The sequence below is a fragment of the Raphanus sativus genome, chromosome 2 (assembly GCF_000801105.2).
Source record: "Raphanus sativus cultivar WK10039 chromosome 2, ASM80110v3, whole genome shotgun sequence".
NCBI lineage: Eukaryota > Viridiplantae > Streptophyta > Magnoliopsida > Brassicales > Brassicaceae > Raphanus > Raphanus sativus.
In genome coordinates, this window is record NC_079512.1 from 11,817,967 (window position 1) to 11,842,902 (window position 24,936).

At 35.1% G+C, this 24,936-nt stretch overlaps 3 protein-coding genes, 1 long non-coding RNA gene and 1 pseudogene across 9 annotated transcripts; 3 read left to right on the plus strand and 2 right to left on the minus strand.

Annotated features, from left to right (window-relative positions):
• Positions 1–2,172: 2,172 nt before the first annotated feature.
• On the plus strand, positions 2,173–4,425 carry LOC130504121 (probable protein phosphatase 2C 60). Its single transcript, XM_056998705.1, has 11 exons — positions 2,173–2,331; positions 2,418–2,541; positions 2,637–2,700; positions 2,770–2,878; positions 2,960–3,113; positions 3,220–3,345; positions 3,413–3,536; positions 3,607–3,683; positions 3,767–3,819; positions 3,913–3,967; positions 4,060–4,425. Exons 2-11 carry the CDS (start codon positions 2,425–2,427, stop codon positions 4,234–4,236), a joined length of 1,056 nt encoding a protein of 351 aa, XP_056854685.1. The 5' UTR covers positions 2,173–2,331; positions 2,418–2,424; the 3' UTR covers positions 4,237–4,425.
• LOC130504113 (pentatricopeptide repeat-containing protein At4g31850, chloroplastic-like) lies at positions 4,398–8,042 on the minus strand (annotated as a pseudogene).
• Positions 8,043–9,239: 1,197 nt separating this feature from the next.
• Positions 9,240–10,035, minus strand: LOC108853949 (early nodulin-like protein 15). Its single transcript, XM_057004414.1, has 2 exons — positions 9,807–10,035; positions 9,240–9,711 (listed from the first exon to the last, which is right to left on the minus strand). The coding sequence occupies exons 1-2, from the start codon at positions 9,976–9,978 to the stop codon at positions 9,371–9,373; spliced, it is 513 nt and encodes a 170-aa protein (XP_056860394.1). The 5' UTR covers positions 9,979–10,035; the 3' UTR covers positions 9,240–9,370.
• A 7,238-nt stretch (positions 10,036–17,273) lies between these two features.
• On the plus strand, positions 17,274–18,707 carry LOC130508759 (beta-amyrin synthase 1-like). Of its 6 annotated transcripts, none has more exons than XM_057004427.1 (6): positions 17,274–17,490; positions 17,610–17,706; positions 17,790–17,847; positions 17,948–18,087; positions 18,193–18,253; positions 18,348–18,707. In XM_057004427.1, exons 2-6 carry the CDS (start codon positions 17,691–17,693, stop codon positions 18,397–18,399), a joined length of 327 nt encoding a protein of 108 aa, XP_056860407.1. In that variant the 5' UTR covers positions 17,274–17,490; positions 17,610–17,690; the 3' UTR covers positions 18,400–18,707. The 6 variants fall into 6 exon arrangements, 2 of the variants coding, with proteins under 2 accessions (XP_056860407.1, XP_056860408.1); XM_057004428.1 differs by having other exon boundaries at positions 17,277–17,490; positions 18,442–18,707; XR_008942944.1 differs by having other exon boundaries at positions 17,283–17,490; positions 17,610–17,695; positions 18,193–18,272.
• A 2,099-nt stretch (positions 18,708–20,806) lies between these two features.
• Positions 20,807–23,054, plus strand: LOC130504128 (uncharacterized). The gene is made up of 4 exons (XR_008941148.1): positions 20,807–21,192; positions 21,625–21,834; positions 21,905–22,629; positions 22,706–23,054. It is a non-coding gene; the product is annotated as an uncharacterized LOC130504128 (long non-coding RNA).
• Positions 23,055–24,936: the final 1,882 nt, after the last annotated feature.

Sequence of the window (24,936 nt, forward strand, 5' to 3'; positions counted from 1 at the left end):
AAATAATTTGACCACCATTTGAAGCAACCGTTAACGATCAACAGAGGTTTTCCTTTGAATATGTCTAGGGAAACATCCTTCCCACTTATGTCCTGTTCAAAAAGAAAAACAATGACAAAATAGTTATGTTCTAGTTTTAGGATTTACCAAGGAAGTTTTAAGCTCTTGATTACTTATATCATATATTAATAGAGATTCAGAATTACTTGAAATAATATTTTGATAGTTTTAAGGTTTTATTCTGTTTCGATAAAAGCTAACCAAGAAACAAAAAAAATTAGATTCATTTCTTGATCAGAAACAGAAATACACACGTACCTTTACAGTGAAATCATGAACAGTCTTCTCTTCAGTAGCTCTTGCACACACACTCAAATTTCTTGATTTGAATTGAAACCCATGGTTATTCCAAGATTCAAGGAAACACCATTTTCAGATTTCGAGAATTTGATCTTCGCTTAGGGACGAGAAAAGCAGAACAAGTTGGAGGTGGGTTAGGTTTGGTTGCAGCGAAACCGCTGAAGACTGCAGAGAGTGGTGCGTAAGAGGAAGAAGCCATTACAAAAAAAAAAACAGAATATGCGTGTATGTAGACACGAGTTTTTAGTTTATACTAAACTATTACGCGGTATTAAATAGTTTATAGCAGTATCATTCATATGAATATATGATGCTTCCATTTATATATTCGTGACTACCAACTTTTACACCACAATGGCTATTAAAATTATCAAGAAATACTGCGGTCCTAGTTTAAACACGTCGTCCATACTATGTTCACGGTTTCCAGAAGACATACATGAAGATATAAAATGAAAAAAAAAACTGAGCGGTGCAAAAGCTATGTTTGGTGAAGGCCAGTCACAATGCAAATGCAACGCATGTGGTTTGTTCATCGCTCCAAATTTTAGGCAGAATTTAATGTTGTGTGGTCTCTCTAAAACATAACCATGTTGTAAGACCACTTTTCATCTAAATGTTAATTGATATGTCTAAATATGTTCTCTTTTAAAATATATATATATTTAAGCTGTGACTGTATTGCATTTTTGCCGATAATAAAGTGGAGTTAAAGATTTTTTTTTGTTCAGTTATTTTGGTTTTCATCCAATCAAAATGATTTCAGCCCAATTACTTCAAAATAGAATAAAAGTAGTGTAATATATTACACTATTTTAACCAACAGTAACATTTTACTAAATCAGAATAAAAATAAAGTGAAAAGAGTAGAAAGGGTTTAGAATCACTGCTATACTATTTTACAAATTGTTTCTAATCTAAACTTGGATCGACCGTGGTTTAGATTGTTTTTAGAAAGCTCGTAATTTTTATGAATGGTTTAAAATTGTCTATAAAGGATTTTAAATCGTAATATCACATTTTCACAATTTCTCTTTTGGCGTGCTTTATTTTAACATTGTGATCAACCACAGATTTGATATTTTGTCAATCACACTATATTTTTTAAAGGGTTCAGAATTGCTTGTAAAGAATTCAGAATTGCTTCTAACGGATTAAAACGTTTCCGAAAGATTCAGAACTGTTTCCAATTTTTTTTAGAATTGTTTCTAAAAGTTCAAGAATGTAATATCATTACATTTTTTTTGGCAAAAAAGAATGTAATATCATTTTTATGCAGTTCTTCTCTCCATATGTTTTAGTTTAACACCATGATCAACAACAAATTGTGTATATTTGTCCACGACAATATATTTTTTTAAAAATTCATAATCATTTGTGAAAATATTCAGAATCACCACAATATTATTTACAAATTATATAAAAACAGGTTTAAAATTGAAAATCTCTCCAGCTAAAATAGATAACTTTTCAGCATAATTTACCATTTACAGAGCTGAAAAGTTACCCACCAAAAATAACCAACTCCCCAATTCAGTTACGGTAATTTATTATTTGATGACCCACCAAATCAAATCACACATACGTATTTTGAATTTTGTAAAAGACACATTACAGGTGGAATGTGTTGCGATGGCTACGAGTAAGGAGGAGAAGAAAACAAAGTGAGGAACTTTCGTTGCTCTTTTGTTCGAAAAAACAAAAAAAAAAACAGACTTTTTCTCACAACGCCGTCCCGTCCATAATCAAAGTTTCATCTTGTTCCCTCTAAATCTATTCCGATCTCCTCATTTCTTTCTGGTCTCGAGCCAGATATGTGAGAGACCATCACGTACCCTCTCTTTTGATCCATTTGAATTGCTTCCTTTCTAATTCCGGTTCTGTTATATTATTACCACTAGTGTTAAAGTCTCTAATCTTGATTCAAGCCTCTTTGTTTTGGTTTTGTATTGGAAAAGACTAAGATCACAGGTCTCTTCTGAGATCAAGTTTCCATTTTTGATGCTCAAAATTTGGTATTTTTGGATTTGATTATTCGTTTCTTGATTCATGTGCAGAAAAGAGATGGGAATATACCTAAGTTCACCCAAAACAGATAAGTTGTCAGAAGATGGAGAGAATGATAAACTTAGATATGGTTTGTCCTCTATGCAAGGTTGGCGTGCCCACATGGAAGATGCTGTGAGTGACAAAACAAAAGTTGGAACCTTTTGCTTTTTTTTTTCTTTTGTTCTTTCTCTGATCCAGTCAAAATTTTTTTTTTCAAACTTTAATAGCATGCTGCAATTCTTGATCTGGATGATAACACTTCCTTCTTGGGTGTCTATGATGGCCATGGAGGTAAAATATAACATTTATCACATGGAATCTTTGTTCTTGTACTCAAATGCATTTTGGGTAGTGGTGTAGGTAAAGTTGTTTCAAAGTTCTGTGCCAAGTATCTACACCAGCAGGTTCTCAGTGATGAGGCATATGCTGCTGGAGATGTAGGGACTTCTCTTCAAAAGGCTTTTTTCAGGTAACCATTATCTTCTTCTTTTCTTTTACCAACTTAATTCTGCAGCAACAAGAGTCAGTTTTTTGCTGTGGTTAATTGTAGAATGGATGAGATGATGCAAGGGCAGAGAGGATGGCGAGAACTGGCGATACTAGGTGACAAGATCAATAAGTTCAGCGGAATGATTGAAGGGGTTATATGGTCACCAAGAAGCGGAGACAGCGCTAATAGACCTGATGCTTGGGCTTTTGAGGATGTAAAAATCTTTGTTACCTGTCTCTGCTAGTTTTGAGTCTCACTTCTTCTTTTGTTTATAGAAGATCCAATCAGAATCACTGAGACTTGTTGCTTTGTCCAAACAGGGGCCTCATTCTGATTTTACTGGACCTAATTCTGGTAGCACAGCATGTGTGGCTGTTATTAGACACAAGCAGCTATTTGTTGCAAATGCTGGTGACTCACGTTGTGTCATATCCAGAAAGGGTCAGGTAAAGTACGCTTTTTGTAAGGCATCTTGATCAAGACTTTGGCGTCTTTACTTTTTTTGTTTTGCAGGCTTACAATCTTTCTAGAGATCACAAACCAGATCTTGAAGCTGAGAGAGAAAGGATATTGAAAGCTGGTGGGTTTATTCACGCTGGTCGTGTCAATGGAAGCTTGAACCTAGCAAGAGCTATCGGTAACCTCTTCTTTTACACAGTGCAACTCGTTTTACATGCAGTCTCTTGAGTGGAGCTAGTCCTTTACAGGTGACATGGAATTCAAGCAGAATAAGTTTTTGCCAACTGAAAAGCAAATCGTTACCGCCAGTCCTGATGTAAACACTGTAAGTGGAATCTAATGCCTCTTCTTCTCTCTTTCTCCTGAAAAAACATCTTCTTTGTGTCACATTTTAGTTTCTCTCTTCAGGTTGAACTCTGTGATGATGATGATTTCCTTGTTCTTGCCTGCGATGGAATTTGGTAAAAATCATTTTAAACTTTGTAATCTTGTTTTCCAGACAAGTTCATTACATGTTTGAAAACACCTCGTCTTGGTTCATCTCATATCTGCAGGGACTGCATGACAAGCCAACAACTCGTTGATTTTATACATGAACAGATGAATACGGTAAACTAACTTTGATTTGTCTTCTTTTGGATTAACTAAATTTCTTTCCTCCAGTTGGATGCTACAAGTCTCTTTTGGTCGGTAATATTCAGGAAACCAAACTCTCAGTGGTATGTGAAAAAGTTCTAGATAGATGCTTGGCTCCAAACACAGCAGGTGGTGAAGGCTGTGATAACATGACCATGATCTTGGTTCAGTTCAAGAAGCCTGTTCAGTCCACGAAAGCAAAACCTAGCCAAGCTGAAGCATCAAGCCACAATGAGCCTTAGCTCATCAAACTAGCCCCATTCTCTGAGCCAACGAAGATGATGCATATAGTAGTTTGATTTTCACATTGTAAATTCTTTTGAAAGACATTAATTAGCTACAATCTGACTTTTCTGGAGGTTTCAGTTCCTCTTCCTCTAGACTTTTGTCCCACGAGTTCCAATAATACAGAAGGAATGATTGACTCGTTATGTTGTTTGGCCTTCAATAAAAAACAATATGACATTTACACAACATTATGTTTTGTACACTTTACATGACACAAGACTCTTCTGCAGTTGCTTCACTTTAGTGTAGAGCTCTGCTGTGTAAATTGTCAAGCTCTATTCGGAAGCTGTTCATATGTCCCTGTGTTGGGGCTGAAACCACCAGTCACCATTGTCTGGTACACGGCGTAAGCGTGCTCAGGTTTTCCAGACAAGCTGTATCCACGGATCATAGCGTTAAATGTAAAAACGTTTGGCTCAAGACCAACTCTCTGTATCTCATTGTATATCTTCCCAGCTTCTTCCACCATTCCCGCCATACCAAAATTCAGAATCAAGGAGTTGTAAGTGTATAGATCAGGGGTGATTCCTCTGCTGCTGTTGTCCTTCATCTCATTGTAAAGCTCAAGAGCTTCTTCCAGTCTCTGAGATTTCCCTAGTCCGTTGATTATGAGATTGTAACAAACTACATCAGGATCAAGGCCAGATTCCTTCAGCTCCCTGAAGTAATGCAAGCCTTCCTCCACTCTTCCGACCATGCAAAGGCAATCCACTAGAACCGAGTAAGTCTTGAGATCCGGTCTTACACCTTCTTTAACCATCCTTTTGAACACTTGCACGCTGCATCAGCCTCGCCCGCTTTTCCGAACCCGTTGATGAGAATGTTGTAGATAGCACAGTTTGGCCTGCAGCCATAGTCCAACATTCCTTCAAAGAGTTGTTTTGCTTCATACAATCTTCCTGATTTGGAGAGACCGTCTATAAGGGGACCATATGTGCAAGGAGTTGGAGAGAAGTCACCATCACTGATAAGGTCATAGTATAAATCAAGAGCCTCGTCCACATTTCCTGATTTCACGAGTCCGGACATGACAATGTTGTGAGTTATTGTGTTTGGTGCGCACTCATGGGAAGACATCTCTCTGTACAGCTCAAAGAGCTGGTCTATTTTTCCTGATTTCCATAAGCATCAAGCAAGAAGTTGTAGGTAGCAACATCTGGGATGATGCAACCAGTGCTCTTCATCTCTAGGAACAGTTCGTGTGCTGTTTCAATCATATCAGCTTCAAGAAGCCCACCGATTAGCAGATTATAGGCCGGGAGTTTGGGATGAACACCAAGATCTTTTGTGAACTTCTCAAATAAAGTTTTGGCACCTGAGGGGTTACCATGTTTGAAAGAATATCTGATCATTGGCACCAGGATCGATTCACCATCTTGACAAATCCCATTAACGACCAACCTCTCAGAAAATGAAACTGCATTGTCTATTCCAGCTTCAACCAAGACAGATCCCATCAAGTCTTCCCAAAAAAGACCAGCTGGTTGTTCTGCACAGCTGTGAAGAAAGTTAGCGATGATCTTGTAAGCATCTTCGACTAAACCGGCCTTGACAACACCTGGAAGAAGAGTGCAGAGGGTGACAAAATCAGGGTACACCAGTTTCTTCATCTGGTGGAAGAAAGACATCGCTTCTTTGACTTGACCATTCTTCATCAAACCATAGATAATAGTATTGTACGTGAAAACATCAGGGACACAACCCATGTCCATCATCTTGAACAACATCTTCAAGGCTAGAGTCACCTCGTCGTTTTTGCAAAGACAGTCAAAGAGAGTGTTGAAAGTTACTGTATTAGGTGGACAGCCTTTCTTCCCCATCCCTTCAAACAATTCAATCGCCTCCTGAGTCTTTCCATTTTTGCCTAAACCTGAGAGCAATGTGTTGTAAGTCACAACAGTAGGCTTGAGTTTCATCTCCTTCATTCTCGTAAACATCTCCCACGCCTCATCTACTCTATCAGCCTTGAAAAGCGTGTTGATCAAAGAATTAACAACGATTACATCAGGTTCACAGTTGTTCTCCACCATCTCAGAGAGCAGCTTGAGGGCTTCGTCTATCTCCCCAACCTTACTATAACACCTCATCATCATGTTATAGGTTACCGAATCAGGGGCTAGCCCTATGTTCTTCAAGCCATAGAAGATCTCCTTTGCTTCCTGTACTCTTCCCGCTTTAGCTAGACTGTAGAGAGACGCGTTACAGGCTACAACGTTTGGAGCTATTCCTTTGTTCTTCATCTTCTCAAAAGTCTCAAGAGCACTGACGGAATCTCCAGTCTTTCCATAGTAATCAATGAAAACAATGTACGTATACGCAGTAGGCTTAACGCCCAGAGACTCCATTCTACCAAAAAGCTCAAGTGCATCGTCCAACCTATGAACTCTTAAGAGACCACAGATCAAAGTGTTGTACGTATGTAGGTTAGGTGAGACACCTTGCTCCCTCATCACGTCCAACGTATCAAACGCCTCACCAAAACTCCCAGCTTTGCACAAAGCATCTACGAGAATGGTGAAGGTCACAACATCAGGTACATGACCATCCTTCTCCATCTCACTCCAAAACTCCCTCACTGAATCCAAATCTCTGTTGTCACTAAACCTATCCAACAAAGTAATGTAAGTCACACGGTCCGGTTTGTGTCTTCCCGTTTTCATCTTCGCAAAAACCTCCTTAGCACAGTCAAGCTTCCCAGCGGTACAAAGAGCATCAATAAGAACAGTGTAGGTAACCACATCAGGTCCACATCCTTCATCATCCATCCGCTTCAGTAAACCATACGCTTCACTAATCTTCCCCGCTCTACCGAGCACCCTTATACATATCGTAAACGTGTAGACGTTCGGCTTCAACCCCAACGTCTCCATCTCTTCAAGCAAACCCATCACACCTTCAGTGTCTCTTCTTCTCCCCAGCCCCACCATAAGCGAAGAGTAAGTCTTCAGACTAGGCCTAAAACCATCAAACACCATCCTCCTGTAAACCTCCATCGCCTCTGTGCAGAACCTGGACTTAAGCAAGAGATGAATCAACCCGTTGTACGAATACGCATTCAACACAAAACCAGACTCTCTCATCCTCCCAAGTGCATAAGGCGCTCGGCTCAACCCACCCTTCACGGAAAGAGACTTGAATATAGTCAAGAACGTGGTACCATCCCTCTTTATGATTCTCTTCTGCATCAAATCAAACACGTAAGCCATTTCCTCCGTTTTACCATCAACCCTCAAAGCTTCAAGCATGTAGTTGCAAGTCTCAGTGGTGTGAACTAGATAAGAACTCTCAGCTACTGATTTGAAATACGAAAACGCGGAGTCGGTATCAGGAAAGGAAGTTAAAACCTTGGTGACTTCTTCACCTGAAGATATAAATGTCTTCTTGTTCGTCATAGAAACTGAAAAATCGGAACTTTTCATGGAGACTACTACAACACTACACGATCTCATGGTCTTTATCCGATGTTTCTTCCGATGAAACACAGACCCAATATTCAAAGGTTGGAACTTTAATCTTCCTTTGATGTTACTAACTGGAAAAGCATCACTGACCGTGATATCGCCGCAGAGACTCGTAGAGCAGAGTAAAGCTGTCATCTTTAATAACTAAACCAATAGAAGTTGAAGCCGAAAGAGAGATGGTTCGTCACATTTCAAGTGTGAGAGTCTTCATAGTTATTCCGGTGAACCGGGAGAATCTCCGGTGAAAAAGATCTTGTCGAAAGGATAAAATCTCAGTGGCTCGCTCGCTTCGCTAACTAGCTTCTCACCGTATTTTTTCTTCCCTCGTAAATTATCTTACGGCCCAATAAGAGGCCCATTATACAGGCCTGCTGTTACACCCTACTTCTCTTCACGATTAGGCCGTTTAATTTCCTTGAATTATGTGTTAAAAAAAAAAAAAATTCCTTGAATTATTATTTCCTTTTCCTTTTATAAGTTTTTTTTTTTCACTTATAACAAAACAAGTTGACCCATATGTTATTTGGAGCATCGGGAATGGTAGACGCTCCGTCTTCTCTCTTCTTCTTGAGAGAGAAATTGATCGTGGTGGTTCCCCGGCGGTAGTTTTCTCAGATTTTGGTTCCCGATGACAGGTTTTAATTCAATCCGTCGGTGCCGGCTTATGATTCCGGAGGCGGAGGTTCCTTAAGACTTTGTACTGCCGGCTTTGTCTCTCTAACGTTGTCGCCTTCTTCTCTTTGAAGATGAAGCTCTCTGGTTCTTTGGAACTCGGGGTTCCCGAGTGTTAAAAGTTCTGATGGTTGGATTAAGGGGTAGGGGCTTCTTTAACCGTGCCTCGTCGACTTTCGGAATAGATCTACGGTTTGGGCGATGATCGAGAATGGTCATCGTTTCGATACTCTTTGGTTCGTAAGTGGTGGTACGTTTAGGCTCCGGATGAGATCTCAAGATAGGCTTGATGAAGCTTTCCGGAGGGTATTGTGACGACGATGGGCGCGGTGGTTTGTCGACGGCGTGTCCCGGTGAAACAAGTTTCTTTTCGTTTTCTCCGACAAAAATTCCGGCCGTTGGTTCGTGAAGGGATGGATAGAAGACACGTGTCTCATGCAATCGGTGGATTGGAGCGCGTGGTCGGTTTGGTGAGCCCTATGGACGCGTGGTATTGCAAGTGACGCATGGATGCGTTTGTGAGCTTTAGGTTTTTTAGACCCTTTATGTCGGGCTTTTGGTTTTGTTGTATTCAGGCCTTGTTGGTCCCTTGTATGTCGGAATGGGTTTGGCCCGGTTTTGGGCCTTGTTCTTTTATATAATAAACCATTAGACGAAAAAAAAAGTGTTTTTCTTTGTTTTGCTTGAAGAGAATGCTCTGGACTGATGGAAACATTCTAAATTATTCCTTTTTAGGTGTTAAGTATAAACTAATTAAAACGTTTTATAACCATTGTTTCACTTGGTTGTTAGAGTGTTGATAGGTCCACTAATTAATCCAGAAATAAGTGCAAAAGCGTTTCAGATTATATGAATAATTTTGATTTGATCTTGTGAGTACTAAATTAGTAACAACAAGACCAGGGAGATGTTTGAAAAATTAATAAATAGAATAGGATTCAGATTTAAGTTTCTCTCAGAAGAAGGCCCAGAATCCAACAACAAGCCCAACGACACCAAAGGAGCTGATGAGCTTAGCAGCGCCACTAGTAGGCGCAACGGCGGGACCGTCGGACGGTGAAGGAGCCGGAGAGAAAGCAGAGACATGAGGAATGTAAACGACAAGGCGAAGCTTCTGACCCTTTTGACAGTGACCTTGCGTTCCACTGATGAAGTAGACCGGACCGGGTTGGTCTAGCTTCACCTTGGTGTTCCCATCTGCTGTGTAGCTGGCTTTCGGGCTCGTGGTGTTGCATTTCTCGTAGGCCTCTCTCGTCACTTGCAGAACTGAGTCTTTACCGGCTTCGTAGCTGAAAACTGGAATTAAAAAAAAAAACATGCGACAATGTCAGAAACAGAGTTGTATCGATGATTATGTAATAAAGAGAAATGAGAATTGAAGTTATATATACCGAGAAAGTCGCCGATTTTGAAGCGAGACTTGTCACCCCATTCGTTGAAAGAGTAAGAAGAGGAAGGAGGGATCTTCCAGCCACCGGACTTTCCACCGACGGTAACCTCATTGGCATTTACGGACAAGAAGAAAATGCAGAGGCAGATGGTTACCAGAAGAGAAGGAGACATAGCTAACAAATATTTTTGTACTGAATGTTAGTGTGAGTGTGTTGAATGAGTTGAAGATGAAGAGACTGGGAGGATCTTGTGTGGTTTTTATAGAACTAAAGAGAGGCTTTACTAGCCGTTGAAGTTTATGAAAAAAATAAAAATAAATAAAGGAGACGTTGAAATAGCCGTTGCCTGTTGGTGAAAGGTGACGTTAACGGATGGGAAAGAGTCAAGACATGATCCCCTGGAGAACTGGTCAAGCTTAGCCGTTTCTGTTTTTACCTTTTTGTTGGCTATTAGAATTGGGCTTCTATAAAGGGTTGGGCCTAGATGTTGAAAAGATGAATAAAAGACATATCTCTCCTCTCAGCCCAGAAGAAGCAGAAGACAAATAAAAGTAGATATTGTACTTGTAAATATGAATCTATTATCATATTCTTTGCACCTGGCTAATCCAAGGCATGACACCTGCCTAGGTGTCCCTGATACACATTATCAAACTCAGTGCATTACGTGTCTTAATGACTCTTACTATATCTCCACAACCCATTTACTAAAACAATTCCATTACTTCTTTGGTTAGTATAGTTTCAAGATCAAACTGCAGTACTGAACTGAACACAAATGGCTGGAGAAAATGACTGGAGGAAAACAGCGGATACGACGAAGATGGGTACAGAGGGAGTGAAAGCCGCAGGGGCTGAATCATCGAAGAGGCCACCAGGGAATAATCCGGGCGGTGTTCTCCACCAACGCCGTAACTTGCCATACAGTTACACCAACATGGTTATCGCAGGATTAGCTATCTCGGGTGCAGTCATGTACATGTATGCTAAGAAGAAGCCAGAAGCTAAACCGGCAGATACACATCCAAAAAAGTAAAAACATAGAAGAGAGTAGGTTTATCTTCTTCTTGTTGCTTTTGTATTTTTGTTCTTGCTTCTACATAATACTTGTGTTATTTAACTTTTTTTATTTTCTTGTAATGTAATAACATATATAAGGAGTTCAATACAGATTCCGTGAACTAGTTGAGCCAAAAGAAAAATAAAGTGAATGCAGGGGATATAACATATATTGTGTGTTCTGAGTGCTAACTCGAGTTTAGCGATGAAAGTGATCCGTTTTGCGAATTGTAGATTGTAGTTGTTTTCAAGTATTTTGAAAGACTAGTTTCCTTTTAAGGAAGACGACTAGGTTCCTTTTAAGGAAGACAACTATTTGAATGTTTTTTCTTTAACTAGTTGTTGCTGTTTAATTTGGGGGCGGAGTTCGCTCATACTCTGCGCCTTTCAAAGCACATGGGGATCCTTGTATCACATAATGCATGATGTAGATCACCGAAGACGCTAATTTTGAAATAGGGTCACTATATTGTGGACTTGGATTGCGTATTGATAACTGGCCTTATCCTAAATATGTGTAGATCATCTTAACAAAATAGTAGAATCCAATTGTATATTAAAGTAAAACTATTAAGTTGGTAATTCAAGTTCAAAATAGTAAAATCGAAAATTTTGTTTTGTATAAAATAATTTATAAGGTAAAAGGTCACTTATATGATGATCTCATTAGTCAACTACACAATCATGGCAGTTTGAAACGAGTCGATAAATTGGTGATTCGCATGTTTATTTTTTATTTTTTAAAACAAGGGATTATCATAAACTAATCAGGATCGTTATTAACGTTAGAATATGGGAAAAAGTGAATCCACCTAACGACCCAAAAAAGTATATATATAGGATGTTATGTAGAAACACCGATGTACTTCTTGATGAGCATAAAAACTGGAAGGAATTCGTCTTTGCTTCACAATTGCAATCGTTTTAGTTATTAACCAACATTTTCGTCATTAAATTAAGTTGGCCATTGCTTAGTTTGCGATCGGTTCCAATTACACATGATTTTTTTAACTATGCAGCATAATTAAAGTCACTTACTTCTCCGTTTAGGCATCTCGACTTATCACTCATAAGCTATGAGCCTATGATTAACTCATTTTTCTATAACAACATAGATGGAATAGCTTTAGTCTAGTGAAAAGAGAAATTAAGAGGTAAGAAAACGAAAAAAAACTATAAAGAAATTTATCAAGTAAAGGAGAAAAAGGAAGAGAAGAAGCACAAGGTTGCAATTATGGAGGTTTGGCTTGGCCCCATAGTCAGTGTTCACCATCATTTGTTTATGATACCATATGCTCACGCCTGTCTTAATAACTAACCTTTTATTATTGTTTTTTCAACGCTAAACCTTTACTATTAGTTGTTTGGCGTATAATCATTCTCATCTCAAAAATTAAACTTTTGGTTTTGTTTGTGTGAATATACTGTACACGGTTCAAATGAATGTGAGATAGTTTCCCCATAATCTTCTGAAACCAGTTACCATTAATGGAGTATATAGTAATCGTCTATATGTATATGCGTGAATGGCATGATTATTACATTGCAAAGTGAAAACGCAGATGCATTGACGCAACACTATATATGTTTTTTTCTTTTACAAAAAAAAACACTATATATGTTTTTTTTAATACTAGTGTTATGTGCATGCAAAATAGCGAACTGTAAGTTACAAAAAAAAAAATAGCGAACTGTAAAATGATTATGCGATTACGCTAAAAATAAAACTATGAATCATCATATAATGTTTCTTGAATTGCAGATTTGTATATCATTTTGTCGTTTAGGATTGTATCTGTTTCCATATATTCTTTAATTTTTTGAGAAACTAATCTAGGAATACACTGTGCACGTGAAAAATCATAAATTTCTGACTTAGCAATAAATGACTTTCCACTCGCACACACAACCCATCCAAACCTATTATTTTAAGTGTAGTTAGAGCAATTCTAATGGTGTCACTGTTACCCACCATTGAAATCCTTAGCAATATAATATATATTTTTTTGCTTTTTAAATAATCAAAGATTTTACTCTAAAATATATATTCAATGGTGTTACCCAATATAGAATCTTTAGGAGTTTTTTTTTTCATACAACTAATGTTCTCTTATCTAATCCTAAGTCAAATGCCAAGAATTTAAGATATTTTTGGAACTAAACCAAGAATCAGCTAACAACTTCCTACCTTTCTCCCGTTTTGTGATTATGTGACTGTATGAAAAGTGAGACAAAAATAAGACGTGAGAACTCACAAGTGGGAAGGCTGGATATGTCTGAAGAGACAGCACAAGGTATCCCCAAGTTGGAGAGGACACCTCTTATTATTCCACATGGGAAATACAGGTACATGTTCACCGCTTGTGCTGCTTTGCTTTCCCCTGGAGTAGACGGATCTTCGGTTACCATCTTAGACGAAGGGTCAATTAAGACACGAGATAGCCATCTGAACTTGTTTGTCTTGCAATACAAAAGTACCCTGAACAATCATGAAGTACGATGCACTATCTGCTATTTCTAAACACTGTAAAACAGCCTTAAAGTAGGCATCAAAAGCTGCTGCTTCCACATACATAATCTTATGGGAACAAAGGGAGTTTTATAAAATTTAAAGATGGATTTCTAAACAGTGAGAAACCTCCACTCTATACTCAGGGCATGTGATCTCAAATTCAAACTCCTAACAACTCTCAGAGACCAGCCATTGTTACACAAACAAGTTGAGAAGTTCCAGATTACTTGATTTTTCTGATAATTTCTACGCCACAAAACACCATAAACCTCAAGATCCTCATTTCGGTACCAAATTGATTTCAAATCCATAAATCCCAGATAACTCCCAACGAAATGAACAATTCAAAATTAGCGCGATTGATCTTCCCAATCTACCACCTTCTCAAGCATTCATGGCCAATTACAAACGAGAAACTAAAAAATCCACCACCTTCTCAAGCTCTCTGGAGAAGCAACTCTCTTGCATCGTTCTCTTTCCCTGTCTGAACATGAACAGATGCTTGTCTCCGTAGATTCTCAGCAGCCTCAGATAATCTCAAAAGTCTCAACCTATTACTATTTGCTGGACACAAACAACAAAAGAAAGAAAAGAAAAGTAACAAACTTTGACATCAATCAATCACACAGTTGCTCATTCCAATTAAGAAGGAAATAAACGTGAGACCTTTGGCACGAGTAGACTCTGCCTCCGCGTGAAGACGATCGAGCTGGGAACGAAGAAGTTCGGAATTGGCGGTGGAAGCGAAGCACTTTAAGGTCGTCGGAATTCGTCTAGACCGAGCAACCACCAACGAAACTCCGAGACTAGTCTGGCAATAATTTATCAATCCCATTAATCATGAAGCAATCAGAACAAATTACAAAACCCATAATTTTTTGATCGGAGAAAAGAAAGGGAGAAGAGAGGCGAAACACAACTCACACCACCCACACAGGAACCAATCACACCTTGCCACGTTCTTAAGAATTTAATCCTTAAACCACTTATATAACGATCAATTCTTGACAGAGGCAAATTGTATATTACTCCCTCTGTTTTTTAAAGATGTATGTTTTGGTGTTTTTACACATATTAAGAAAACACATTAACTATATATTATTTTTAGAAATTATCAAATTCCAATGCATTTTAACCAATAATCTTTCAATAAATTCAATCAATTTTATTGAAATTTGCAATTTTTGTATAGAAAACATAAAAAATACATCTTTGTAAAACAATTTATTTTTCTAAAATATCTATCTTTAAAAAACAGAGGGAGTACTATTTAAATATCATTTGTCTAAGTTTTTGTGCCAAGGATCCCTCATGAATTCCCGTTGGAGGTGGTCTTATGTTCATGTACTGCCGTTTATAAACAAAGTTCTATATAAAGAGATCGAGTCTGCAATGAAGATAAACCTCATAGGAACTCTTTCTCAAAAAAAACAAAAAAACATCAAAGGAACTGAAAATATAAAAATAGTATATGGGCATTGCATTTAATAATATGGATGCAGTGTATGTGTAATAAATTAATAATTAAAAGAGCCAAAGAGGTAGAATACTGTGTAATTATAATGCAAAAGATAATAATGGAGGCTACCTCTAGTCTTTTTTTTTGGAACTCGGCTACCTCTAGTCTTTTTCTCATAAACCACATGCCATTGCTTTCCCTGCTGTGCTTTCAGCGAATCATCTATGCATCTTTTTTTTTGGACAAGCGAATCACCTATGCATCTTTATATGTTTATTAACTTATTTCATCCAAAGAGGAAGTATCTTAGTGTCGCAAATAAAAAGAGGAAGTATCTTTAATATACCCCTCCTATACTCTTAAATGATAATGTCCGTACGTGCAACTCTTTGGGTTGCTCGGTGGGGTCAAAGAATATAATCAAGTTTGTTAACCCGACTTTGGCGAGGTGGGATCAAAAATATAATCAAGTTTGTTAACCCGACTTGAAAGATTAGGTGGATGACGTGGACGCCAATCGATTAGGTTTCAACCACTACAATTAGTATATTTCATCTTTGATGTATTTTTCCAAATCGACTATTCGATTTCGATAATTTTAGAGGGTGTATGTTCTTTTACAATTAAATGTCAGCAAATAAAAATATCATAAGTTTTAGCCGTCAATCTGATACTCTCCCCGTTTCTTTTTTAAATGTTAACTAGATCATGACCCGCTCGACCGAGAGAGAGTCATTTTTTTATCTTTGTTTTTACTAAATGTTATACATGATCGCCAATGTGTATTAATATAAAATTTTGATAAATAACAATGTGTACTAATGTGTTTAAATAAGTAATGTGTTTAATTACTAAATTTAATTTTAAAATTTTAAGATAACGTAAAGTAGATTTTTTCTGTATTATTTAAATATATAGTGTTATATATTTTGTATTTTCAATATTTATTATACAAAACTTACATTGGGGTATTATTTATATGAAAATATGCTTAATATAATATATTTATATATTATATAAACATATGCACACCCACACGAGTTTTATTTTTAAAATGTATTCTATATTGTTTATTTATGTAGTATCGAGTTTGTATAATTCAATTTTGTGTTTAAAGAACAATATCAAAACTGTCTTTCGTATGTAAAATAACATTTTGCAAGCGCGAGTTGTGTCTTTTTATTGTAACACAAAATTTTATATAAAACTTATGTTTTTTGTACATTACGGAATTTAATTTTTTAAAATAATTATTATGTAATTTCAAAGTGAATTTTATCTCTGAGGTCCAATATATTTTGTGTGTAATGGTTCAAAGCATTTTCGATATATATTATATTTCAGTTTGGTTTGTTTTTTAGTATTATTGTATAAGTATAATACTATACAATATTACTATTTTCTATACAATATATGAAGCTATGTGTTATTTTTTAAAAAGTAGTAGATTAGGCCCAACGTAGTTATAAGAATAGTCATATCTTTATGTATGTGTCTATGACTTATCTACCTAATATTATTCGTACTAATAAAATTAATATGGCCAATGAAAGTATACTGATCAATTTAAAATGAATTGTATATGGTAATTATAGAACGATTAATATTTTTAGTATTCTTAGTATATATCTTATTTAAATCGACATGTAATAAATGTAAAAATCATATATGGAATATGGACAAAAAGAAGAATTGTATTTAAGGAAATACATCAATGCAAAGTTAGACTATGGTACGTATTATATATAAAGAATGAGACATTTAATTTAAATATATGAGGTCCACCTTAAAAATCCACCTAGAAAAAGTTGTAATGTTCCTGTTTTAATAAGATAGATTTGATATTTTTAAAATTTCAATTTGATTTGTTTCACAAAATCAATAAAACTATATAATAGACTAATATATTTTCTTTAATGTATACTTATTAAATAAAAATAATTTAATTAAAAACTTATTAGTTATTCAAAAGAGTAGTAGAAATAGATTTAATAATTACATCTATTAAAAAATATAATACACTCTTTGTGAAACAGAAAGAGTATTTGTCATTTTGAATACAAGTCAATATATAATGATCTTTTAATAGAGCATATAGAGTGTTACATGACCGCTATCAAGCAAAGGGTATGTCAGATATGAAATACATATATACATATTAAACTTTGTACGATGTTTTGTTTAATGAAATCTCAGTGTAAAATTTTATATATATATATATGTGTGTGTTTATCAACATTTATATATAGTGAATTTTCGTTAAGACGCAGACTGATCAACCCTGATATCTTAATATATAAAGGAGACTTCTTTGGATGCTCAGCCTTCCACGTCACTCCATTAGATAGGGGCTTTTTTGGACACGTGTTTCATTCATATTAATGATTCTATTTCGTTTTGTTTTGTGTTCGAATGGACTTTTAGACGAGTTAGTTATCTGCATGTATTGGGCCGCAAGCTTAAAAAAAATCTGGCCCTTTAGGTCTACCATGTCTCAGAGACGAATCTCCGTCAGTATTGATTCATCTCCCCCACAGGCGTTACAAACTTCATTGATTCAATGCCATTAGCAAGTTCTTAACTCTTTAGTGATCAATCACTCATTCAATGATTCTTATCCATCTTCCAAACGGTGTATCTCCACCTATAAAACAGTAAGACCTCATTCCTTAATAATCATCCTCACAATTCCAATAGCAATAGAAATTAGTTTAATGGCTTACTCCTCTGTTTTTTTTTTTGCTGATTTGGCCTTTGTTCTTCCACTTTGAAGGTCCAGCGGCTCAGATTTTGGGAAGCCAGAACCGTTAAAAGCTGTGGCGAGTTGATCGGTGTCGACATACTCTTTGTAACTATGCCGTATAATCTCAGTGCGATCTAAATATTTCTTCTCACTCTTCGGGATTTGATTTCAATACTGTTTATTGAGTACGTTTCATTACTCTCATGTCAGCCACCATTGAAAAGGCGGTGCAGCTCATAGAAAACACTAAAGAGGCAGATGGTTCATGGTACGTAAGGTCACTTCAAACTTAAAGAGTGTACATCTAATGCAAAGCATGGTCATGAGAAGTTATTGATGTGTAAGAAGCGTTTCTTTACCATTGGCAGGTATGGAAGTTGGGGAGGTTGCTACACATATTCATCATGGTTTGCTCTTGGAAGCTTGGCAGTAACTGGCAAACGTATGAAAACTGTTTGGCTATGCACACAGATTGACTTCTTTCTCGAGAAGCAAAACAGCAATAGAGGTTGAGGAGAAAGCTATCTTTTAATGTCTCTTCTATAATCAATTCTAAAGATTTAAGTTCCTTAAAATCTCTCTCCAAAACTCTTGATTGTTTTTGGATATGTAGGGATACATAGAATTAGAAGGAGGAAGGTCAAACCTGGTGCAAACAGCTTAGGCATTGATAGGTCTGATTAAACATGACAGGTTTGCCATACTTTTGTAACATATCTCATTTCTCTTAAAAAGGTTTGTTGTGTTTAATTAATACATTTTTAACAGGCCGAGAGAAACTCATTGCCTCCTTCACAGCGTAGTCACTACCCTCACTTAGATTATCATAAAAACATATGTTTTTGGTGGTGGTGATGTGCAGGAAATGACAGGAGTTTTCATGAACAATTGTTTTCTAAACTATGTCACTTACAGGGAAAACAACAAATGCACTTTTGAAGAAATAACTCAGGGAAAGCAAGGAATCGTATTTGCAGAAACTAATAAGAATTTTGTTCCAAGAACTTCCTTTTTCCAATTATTACTGTCACACAGACAAGTGGTTACAGTTAGTCAAACAATAACAATCTACTTTGGTTATGCCGTTTCCAAATATTGGGTTTCATAATAAAATAGCATTTAATTGCATGTGTTATATTTCAAATCATTATGAGAGACCAATGTATCATCCTCACATGAGAAACGAAAATGAAGAATATTGCACATCAGGATTTACAACTACAACAAATGATCACACACAATGGACAAACTCAAAACAGTAACACCTATCACCTACAAAATTAACTTCAAAATTTTAAACAATGAAGTGCTGTACACTCAAAAAGCAATTTCATAACTCCAAAATTTTAAGTTTTGTACAGTAGAACTTCATATTCGAAGTTTCTTTCTTTTAAATCTTATACAGTTATATGTTTTTCTAATTATCTTACTAATTTTGTTAGTTATTTTCTTAGTCCTTATAGTTTTTTAATCCTATGCAAAAATCAATATTAGTTACAGTAAAATAAATATTATACAAGACAATATTACAATACACATTTAATACAAATTATAAAGCAAAAATACAAAAAAAAGATAAAGTCATGAAAACCAAATTATTACATCAGCTAACGATAGTACAAGATTTTAAAAACTTTTACTTTTGTGATCTGCAAATAAAAATAAAAAGATAGTTATTATTTTAAAATGCATGTAATATGCTATTAAAATGCATTATTTTACTAATTAATAATATGTTTGATATTTTTATCATATATTTATTGCTAAATGAAAGTCTTATGATTTTTGTTAACTTTTATTAACTTTTATCAATAAGAAGGCCATAGTACAAAATATAAAACTTTTAAAGTTAGGTCTGAAGTTGTTTTTTTGGAAAAGAGCACCCTCAAATTTCAAATTTAAGTTTTGCTAACTTCAAATATGAAGTTGTTTTTGAAGATTTATAAACAGATTTAGTATTCTATAGCTCCATACAAGCACTCCTTACAGCCCTAAGTAATATAAATTATCAATAAACATTCCGAACTTCTACAGCCCAACACAACGGATTTTATACCTTTCACACATTTTAAACCAAATTATACCCGAGGTATTTACACACTCCTCAACTGGATTTTACAATGAGTCAATGACTAACTGGTCCTTCAGCCGCAATCTATTATAGTTGTCGTATATTCAGAATGATTATATCTTTCTTCAATATTATAATTTGCAAGAATGATAATTTAGAATTCTACTTACTCTTATCTCCTATCAAATATTGTAACAATGAAATCAATCGTAAACATTAAATTTTTCTAATAAACAAAGCATTCACAATACAATTCATATGGAAATAAAAAATATTAATAATAAAAACATAAAAGTATTTATTATATTCAGTCTAAAAATAATTTTTAATTTTTTTTTTATAAATTTAAAACAAATTATAATATAGGGCGGGCCAATCCCTAATGTACTCATAAAATTTATTTATAAACTAGGACTCGAAATTCTTAACTGCCAAGAAGCCTTAATTATATGTCCACCGTTTTAAAACTGAGCACCCAAAGAAACATATAAAATGAAAAATACAAATATCTTCCCTTAACCGGAAAAAAAATCATTAAATTATTAATATAGTGTAACATCAATACAAATAACGAAAATTAATATGCTTACTCACTAATCTACACATAATATTGAATATTACAGATAATCTAACGAAAACAAATAGACAATTATGCAAAGGCTCCTATGCAAATGATCCTTATAACAAAATGTAAAAGATAATCAAGAGAATAAATAACTAAAATTCACCATCAATAAAACATAACTCTTTAACCTTATCCAACTTAGAACTTTGAACTCATACACAAAACCAAAGAATAATTTATAAAATCAAGATACTCACAATACAAACAAAAATAGTTTATTTATATTATTTTCTCTTCGGAACATCAACGTTTAAAGTTCTTCTATATTTATTTTGGTGCAACTATCACCTACTTACGATTAAAAAACAGATTAAAATATATGCACTAATAACTAACAAATGGAATAAATAAACAAAGTGAAATCATTAGAAAATAAAACGTCTCAACCCGGCGCGTAGCGCCGGAACACCCCTAGTCTTATATAATAAAGTTGGATTATCTATCACCTCATGCGTCCACGTCACTTAAAGAGAAGAGGGCAAAATACGCCACGTGTCACCTGTTTAATTCTCCATGGGTTTTTCGGCTTTGGGAAATCAAACAAAATTCGTGAATATCGTCTTTTCCTCTTTCTCATCTTCACAAGTTTTCTACGTTTCTCCGGTCAATCTAAGCCATAATTTGTTTTGCTTTTAACTATTAAAATCTCTAATTACATAAACGTTTGACGTGCTTCATTGTCAATTCCACCTCTCTCCTTAATTGTATGTAGTACGAAAAGTCGAAAATCAATGATGCGAAGAGACACAGCCATTGATGTGAACCACCTCAAAATCTCAGATCAAGTACTGATATGGATCAGAATACTCTAACCTCATGCTTTGTTTGATTGCTTCCAAATGGATTAAATCTGAAGAATTTTGATGTATTTCAAGAGAACCATGTCAGTTGGCTCCTTCTTGCGTGGAAAATTGAAGGTCCATCCTCTTTTCTCCTTCCCTCTCTCTTCCTTCTTGATTGTGTTCATAACTACAATTGGATATGTGATTCGTTATTAATTTAGGGGTTTAATATCAATTGGTACCCTAATTCCTTTCTAAAGTTTCTAGCTCCTTTATATCAAAACCGAGTCAAATTTTGACCCAATTGATTCTTTTTCTCTTCTAGGAGAGTTAGTTTTAAGTGAAATCCCGAACCTTTTACTGTTCGTTACCACTCTTTAATTTGTTCAACGATTTGAGTTCCCAAGCCTTGAAAAATTAGTCATAACATTTTAAAATTCTGGGATTTTCTGAGTTGTATAAGTTTTAGTAACTACTGAATCCTGTTGAATAATGTGAATGTTTCATTTCATCTTTTTCTTATGTTTCATCCTTTTGAAATGTTGAAAACGTCTTCTTAATCATCAGATTTTTTGAGAAGCTAAGAAAACGGCGGAGGTTAGGTCCGCCAAGCTGCATTTCTGCAGAGTTAAGGAAGATAAGGATGAAGTCTTTGTGTTCCGGTGAACTAATAGCACTTTAAGATGAAGAAGACAACCAATCCTAGCTTCGTGTAGGTTCATTCTTATTAAAGTAGCTGAGTTATCTCTGTGTGAGACAAGTTCCTTGAACTACGAGGTTAGATTTTTGCACATGGAAGAAAAAAATATGTATCATCGTGTTAACGTTGTTGTTGTTATTTTTTCAGGAGAGCGCTTTTGAGAAAAATTGAGTATCTGAAAGGACAACATATAATGCAGTATGAAGGCAGGCTTGCTCCTCCTCCATTGTCTAACTTGCTGTGTTGTTTTGCTTTTATGGAAAATCTCTCCAACGTCTTAGAAGTAGTCACAAGTAACAATCTTTTTAAAACTTTAGTTCTGTATTTTATTATTTTGTTTCTTTTGCTAAACATAGTGATTCTTATTGCACATAGTCCCGCAGAGTTATACTAATATATAGTAGAGGTTTTTTATCGGACGACTGATGTGTCAGGTGATACATAGTTGCAGTAGACGCTAACCAAAGTAGTTGAGCTGCTTCCCCAAATGTGGAAACTGCTGATTTGTCGCGTGATACTATTTTGTTTTATAGACGAGCGCTACTCAAACACAGGAAGCTTGAGTGTTGATGATTTGAGGGTGGCTTGAGTGTTATGGTGATATGATATATATGTATATATATTAACATTCAAATCAGAATCAAAATAGTTTATGAGGAAGATCATGTTCATTAACACTTTCGTCCCAGCGGTTGCGCAATCTGTAACTTTTATAGGCTACCACATATTAGGTATTTAGAAGACATGTAAAGACGAGTGAGAGCCTTGCATCAACAGCTTTGAATGGTTAGACCAGTCTGGAGACCACAAAAAAGGCTTACCTGAAAATCATGTCTCTATACTCTACCCTTGGCTCTTTGAGTTCTACATCTGTAAGTGTTGATTTACAGACATCCTTCTTGCTTTTCTTTGTTTAATTAATAACCATCTCAACTCAATATTTTCCAGATATCCAAAAGAAGAAGCCAAAATCAGGAGCAAACATGACTATAGAAAAATAAGGTAACACAAGAAGGCTATAAGACACTTTTGTTGTTCTCATTCTTAGTGTCACTTTTGATTTTAGTGGTTTTCTGGTTCTTGAAAAACTACCGAAGCTACCTATCTTTGTATTTTTTTTTGTAAAGCACCTATCTTTGTATAAGTAAATATGCTGCCACCTTATTTCATTTTAATCTGCGTAAATAGAGTCTTTGCCATTTATTACACACTTATTTGTCTTCATGGCTTCCATTTGATTTCAAATACATATATGTTTTTAAATGATTTAATGTTATGTTCTTAGATCTTTATTTTATCACATAGTGCACACTGAGAAGGAACGAGTTGATTTCTTCTACAAATGAGTTGATTTCGTCTACAAACTAAAACCTTCGAATGCACAAAAAGTCCTTAATGAAATCTTTAGGCACTGCTACTGTTAAGAAAACACAATTTTGTTAATGTATTAAAACATCTCCGGTATACATCTCTAAATTTTTCTCAAAAATAAAGAAATTTTACTATACAGTCATACATCAGAGCAAAACCATCTTTATACTCAAATTCTTTTTGAGAATTATATAGAGATACAAATAGAAGTTAGTTGGAGAAAATTTTAACGGAATTGAATTTAAACTTTATAATTCACATAGTGAAGTTTCATGAGAAATAAAATCAATTCTTTCCAATATCTAACAAATTTCTCAAGGTTTGGTTTAAGACCAAAAGTTAAGGAAGAAGATACAAATTATCAAAGGAATGAAGTGGTGGTTAAGGAAAATTATTGAAGGTGTTGTAGAAATTTCTTATTTGAATCTTGATTTATATGTTGAGTAATTCAAATCCATCCTTAAAAAAATGGAAACACTATCAAAACTATTTATGATATTCCTCTTTGATTTAAATAACTACAAATCAAAGTAATACAATACTGTCACTAACGAAATTGAACATAAAATAATTTTGAATTCATTAGGTAATAAAACATATGAATCCGGAGATACAAACAATTTTAAATTCATTAGATAATAAAACGTACGAACCCGGCGCGTAGCGCCGGAATACCACTAGTATATATATAAAAGCTAGATCGAACAAACCTTTCATGTCAACCTACATTTACTACTTAGCTTTGGGACCATATATATACATAGGTACATCTCCATAAGTACGTTGCGACTCTTACGATATGTGTTTTACGTTCATACTATGTAGTCGAGCTATTAATCACGTGAAAACAGCTACGGCACGTACAGAAAATTGACATGCAGACCCACCAAATTTGAATTTACATACTCCAATAAAATGGCCGAAAACATTAACTACCTTTTAAACCAACTAACCAAGGGTCCATTTAGATCTTGTTGGTCTTTTTGTTATTGTCTTGAGAAACTTGCCAGCCACATTACCATCTATTGAGAGAAAGAAAAATTAACGCATTATGTTTAGTTGATTTGTAAGTTTGAATACAAAAAAGGAGAATAATATACATGAGAACCTCTAATATCGACTTTATAATGGTTTTGCAACTATCTTTACATTATTCCAACTGATTACCGACTATACAGCAGCTAGTTGTGAACTTATGTTTGATTATTCGTATGGGGATTTGAAATGAGACGTGATATATATAATCATGGATATGAGAAATATTAACAGAAAAACAGATAGTGACGTTAAAAGGAGAAACTTTACGTGAAGCGAAATAATGTAATGAAGCTTCCTTTCGGACAAAATTACATTATCAAAGTAAAACAGTTGCTTTTCTAAAAAAAAAGTAAAAGTAAAATAATTGTCAAAAGTCATCGGTACCATTTTAGAAAATCGTGTAAGAATTACATTTTAAATTAAAATTATACAGTTGCAAAACTAGTTTTTTTGTTAGTTATAAAGCTGAAAATTAGTTATGCGCCATATTCAATTCATTTTATTCCTGCAGCACGCTTGGTTAGTGCATGAGCTGGAATGTGATACAACTCAAAGGATTGTGTTTTTAATTTAGTCGAGCCGATTAATTCGTCTGTTATCATTGGCAATGCAAATCAAAACCTTATTGTATGAATCTGATATCCTCATAGTGATTCTTATACTCCCTCTGTTTCAAAATAGATGAAGTTTTAAGATTGTGCACGATTATTAAGAAACTTGTTTTTTAATCTTAAAAGTATTATTAAAATATAAATTAAAAATTGTTCAAC

Coding starts and splice junctions, on each gene's coding strand:
- LOC130504121 (XM_056998705.1), top strand. CDS start 2,425: ATGGGAATATACCTAAGTTCACCCAAAACAGATAAGTTGTCAGAAGAT. Junction 3,684..3,766: donor CCAGTCCTGATGTAAACACT/GTAAGTGGAATC, acceptor TTCTCTCTTCAG/GTTGAACTCTGTGATGATGA. Junction 3,820..3,912: donor CTTGCCTGCGATGGAATTTG/GTAAAAATCATT, acceptor TCATATCTGCAG/GGACTGCATGACAAGCCAAC.
- LOC108853949 (XM_057004414.1), bottom strand. CDS start 9,978: ATGTCTCCTTCTCTTCTGGTAACCATCTGCCTCTGCATTTTCTTCTTG. Junction 9,712..9,806: donor CAAAATCGGCGACTTTCTCG/GTATATATAACT, acceptor TTTTAATTCCAG/TTTTCAGCTACGAAGCCGGT.
- LOC130508759 (XM_057004427.1), top strand. Junction 17,848..17,947: donor AAAGAGGCAGATGGTTCATG/GTACGTAAGGTC, acceptor TACCATTGGCAG/GTATGGAAGTTGGGGAGGTT. Junction 18,254..18,347: donor AACAGCTTAGGCATTGATAG/GTCTGATTAAAC, acceptor CATTTTTAACAG/GCCGAGAGAAACTCATTGCC.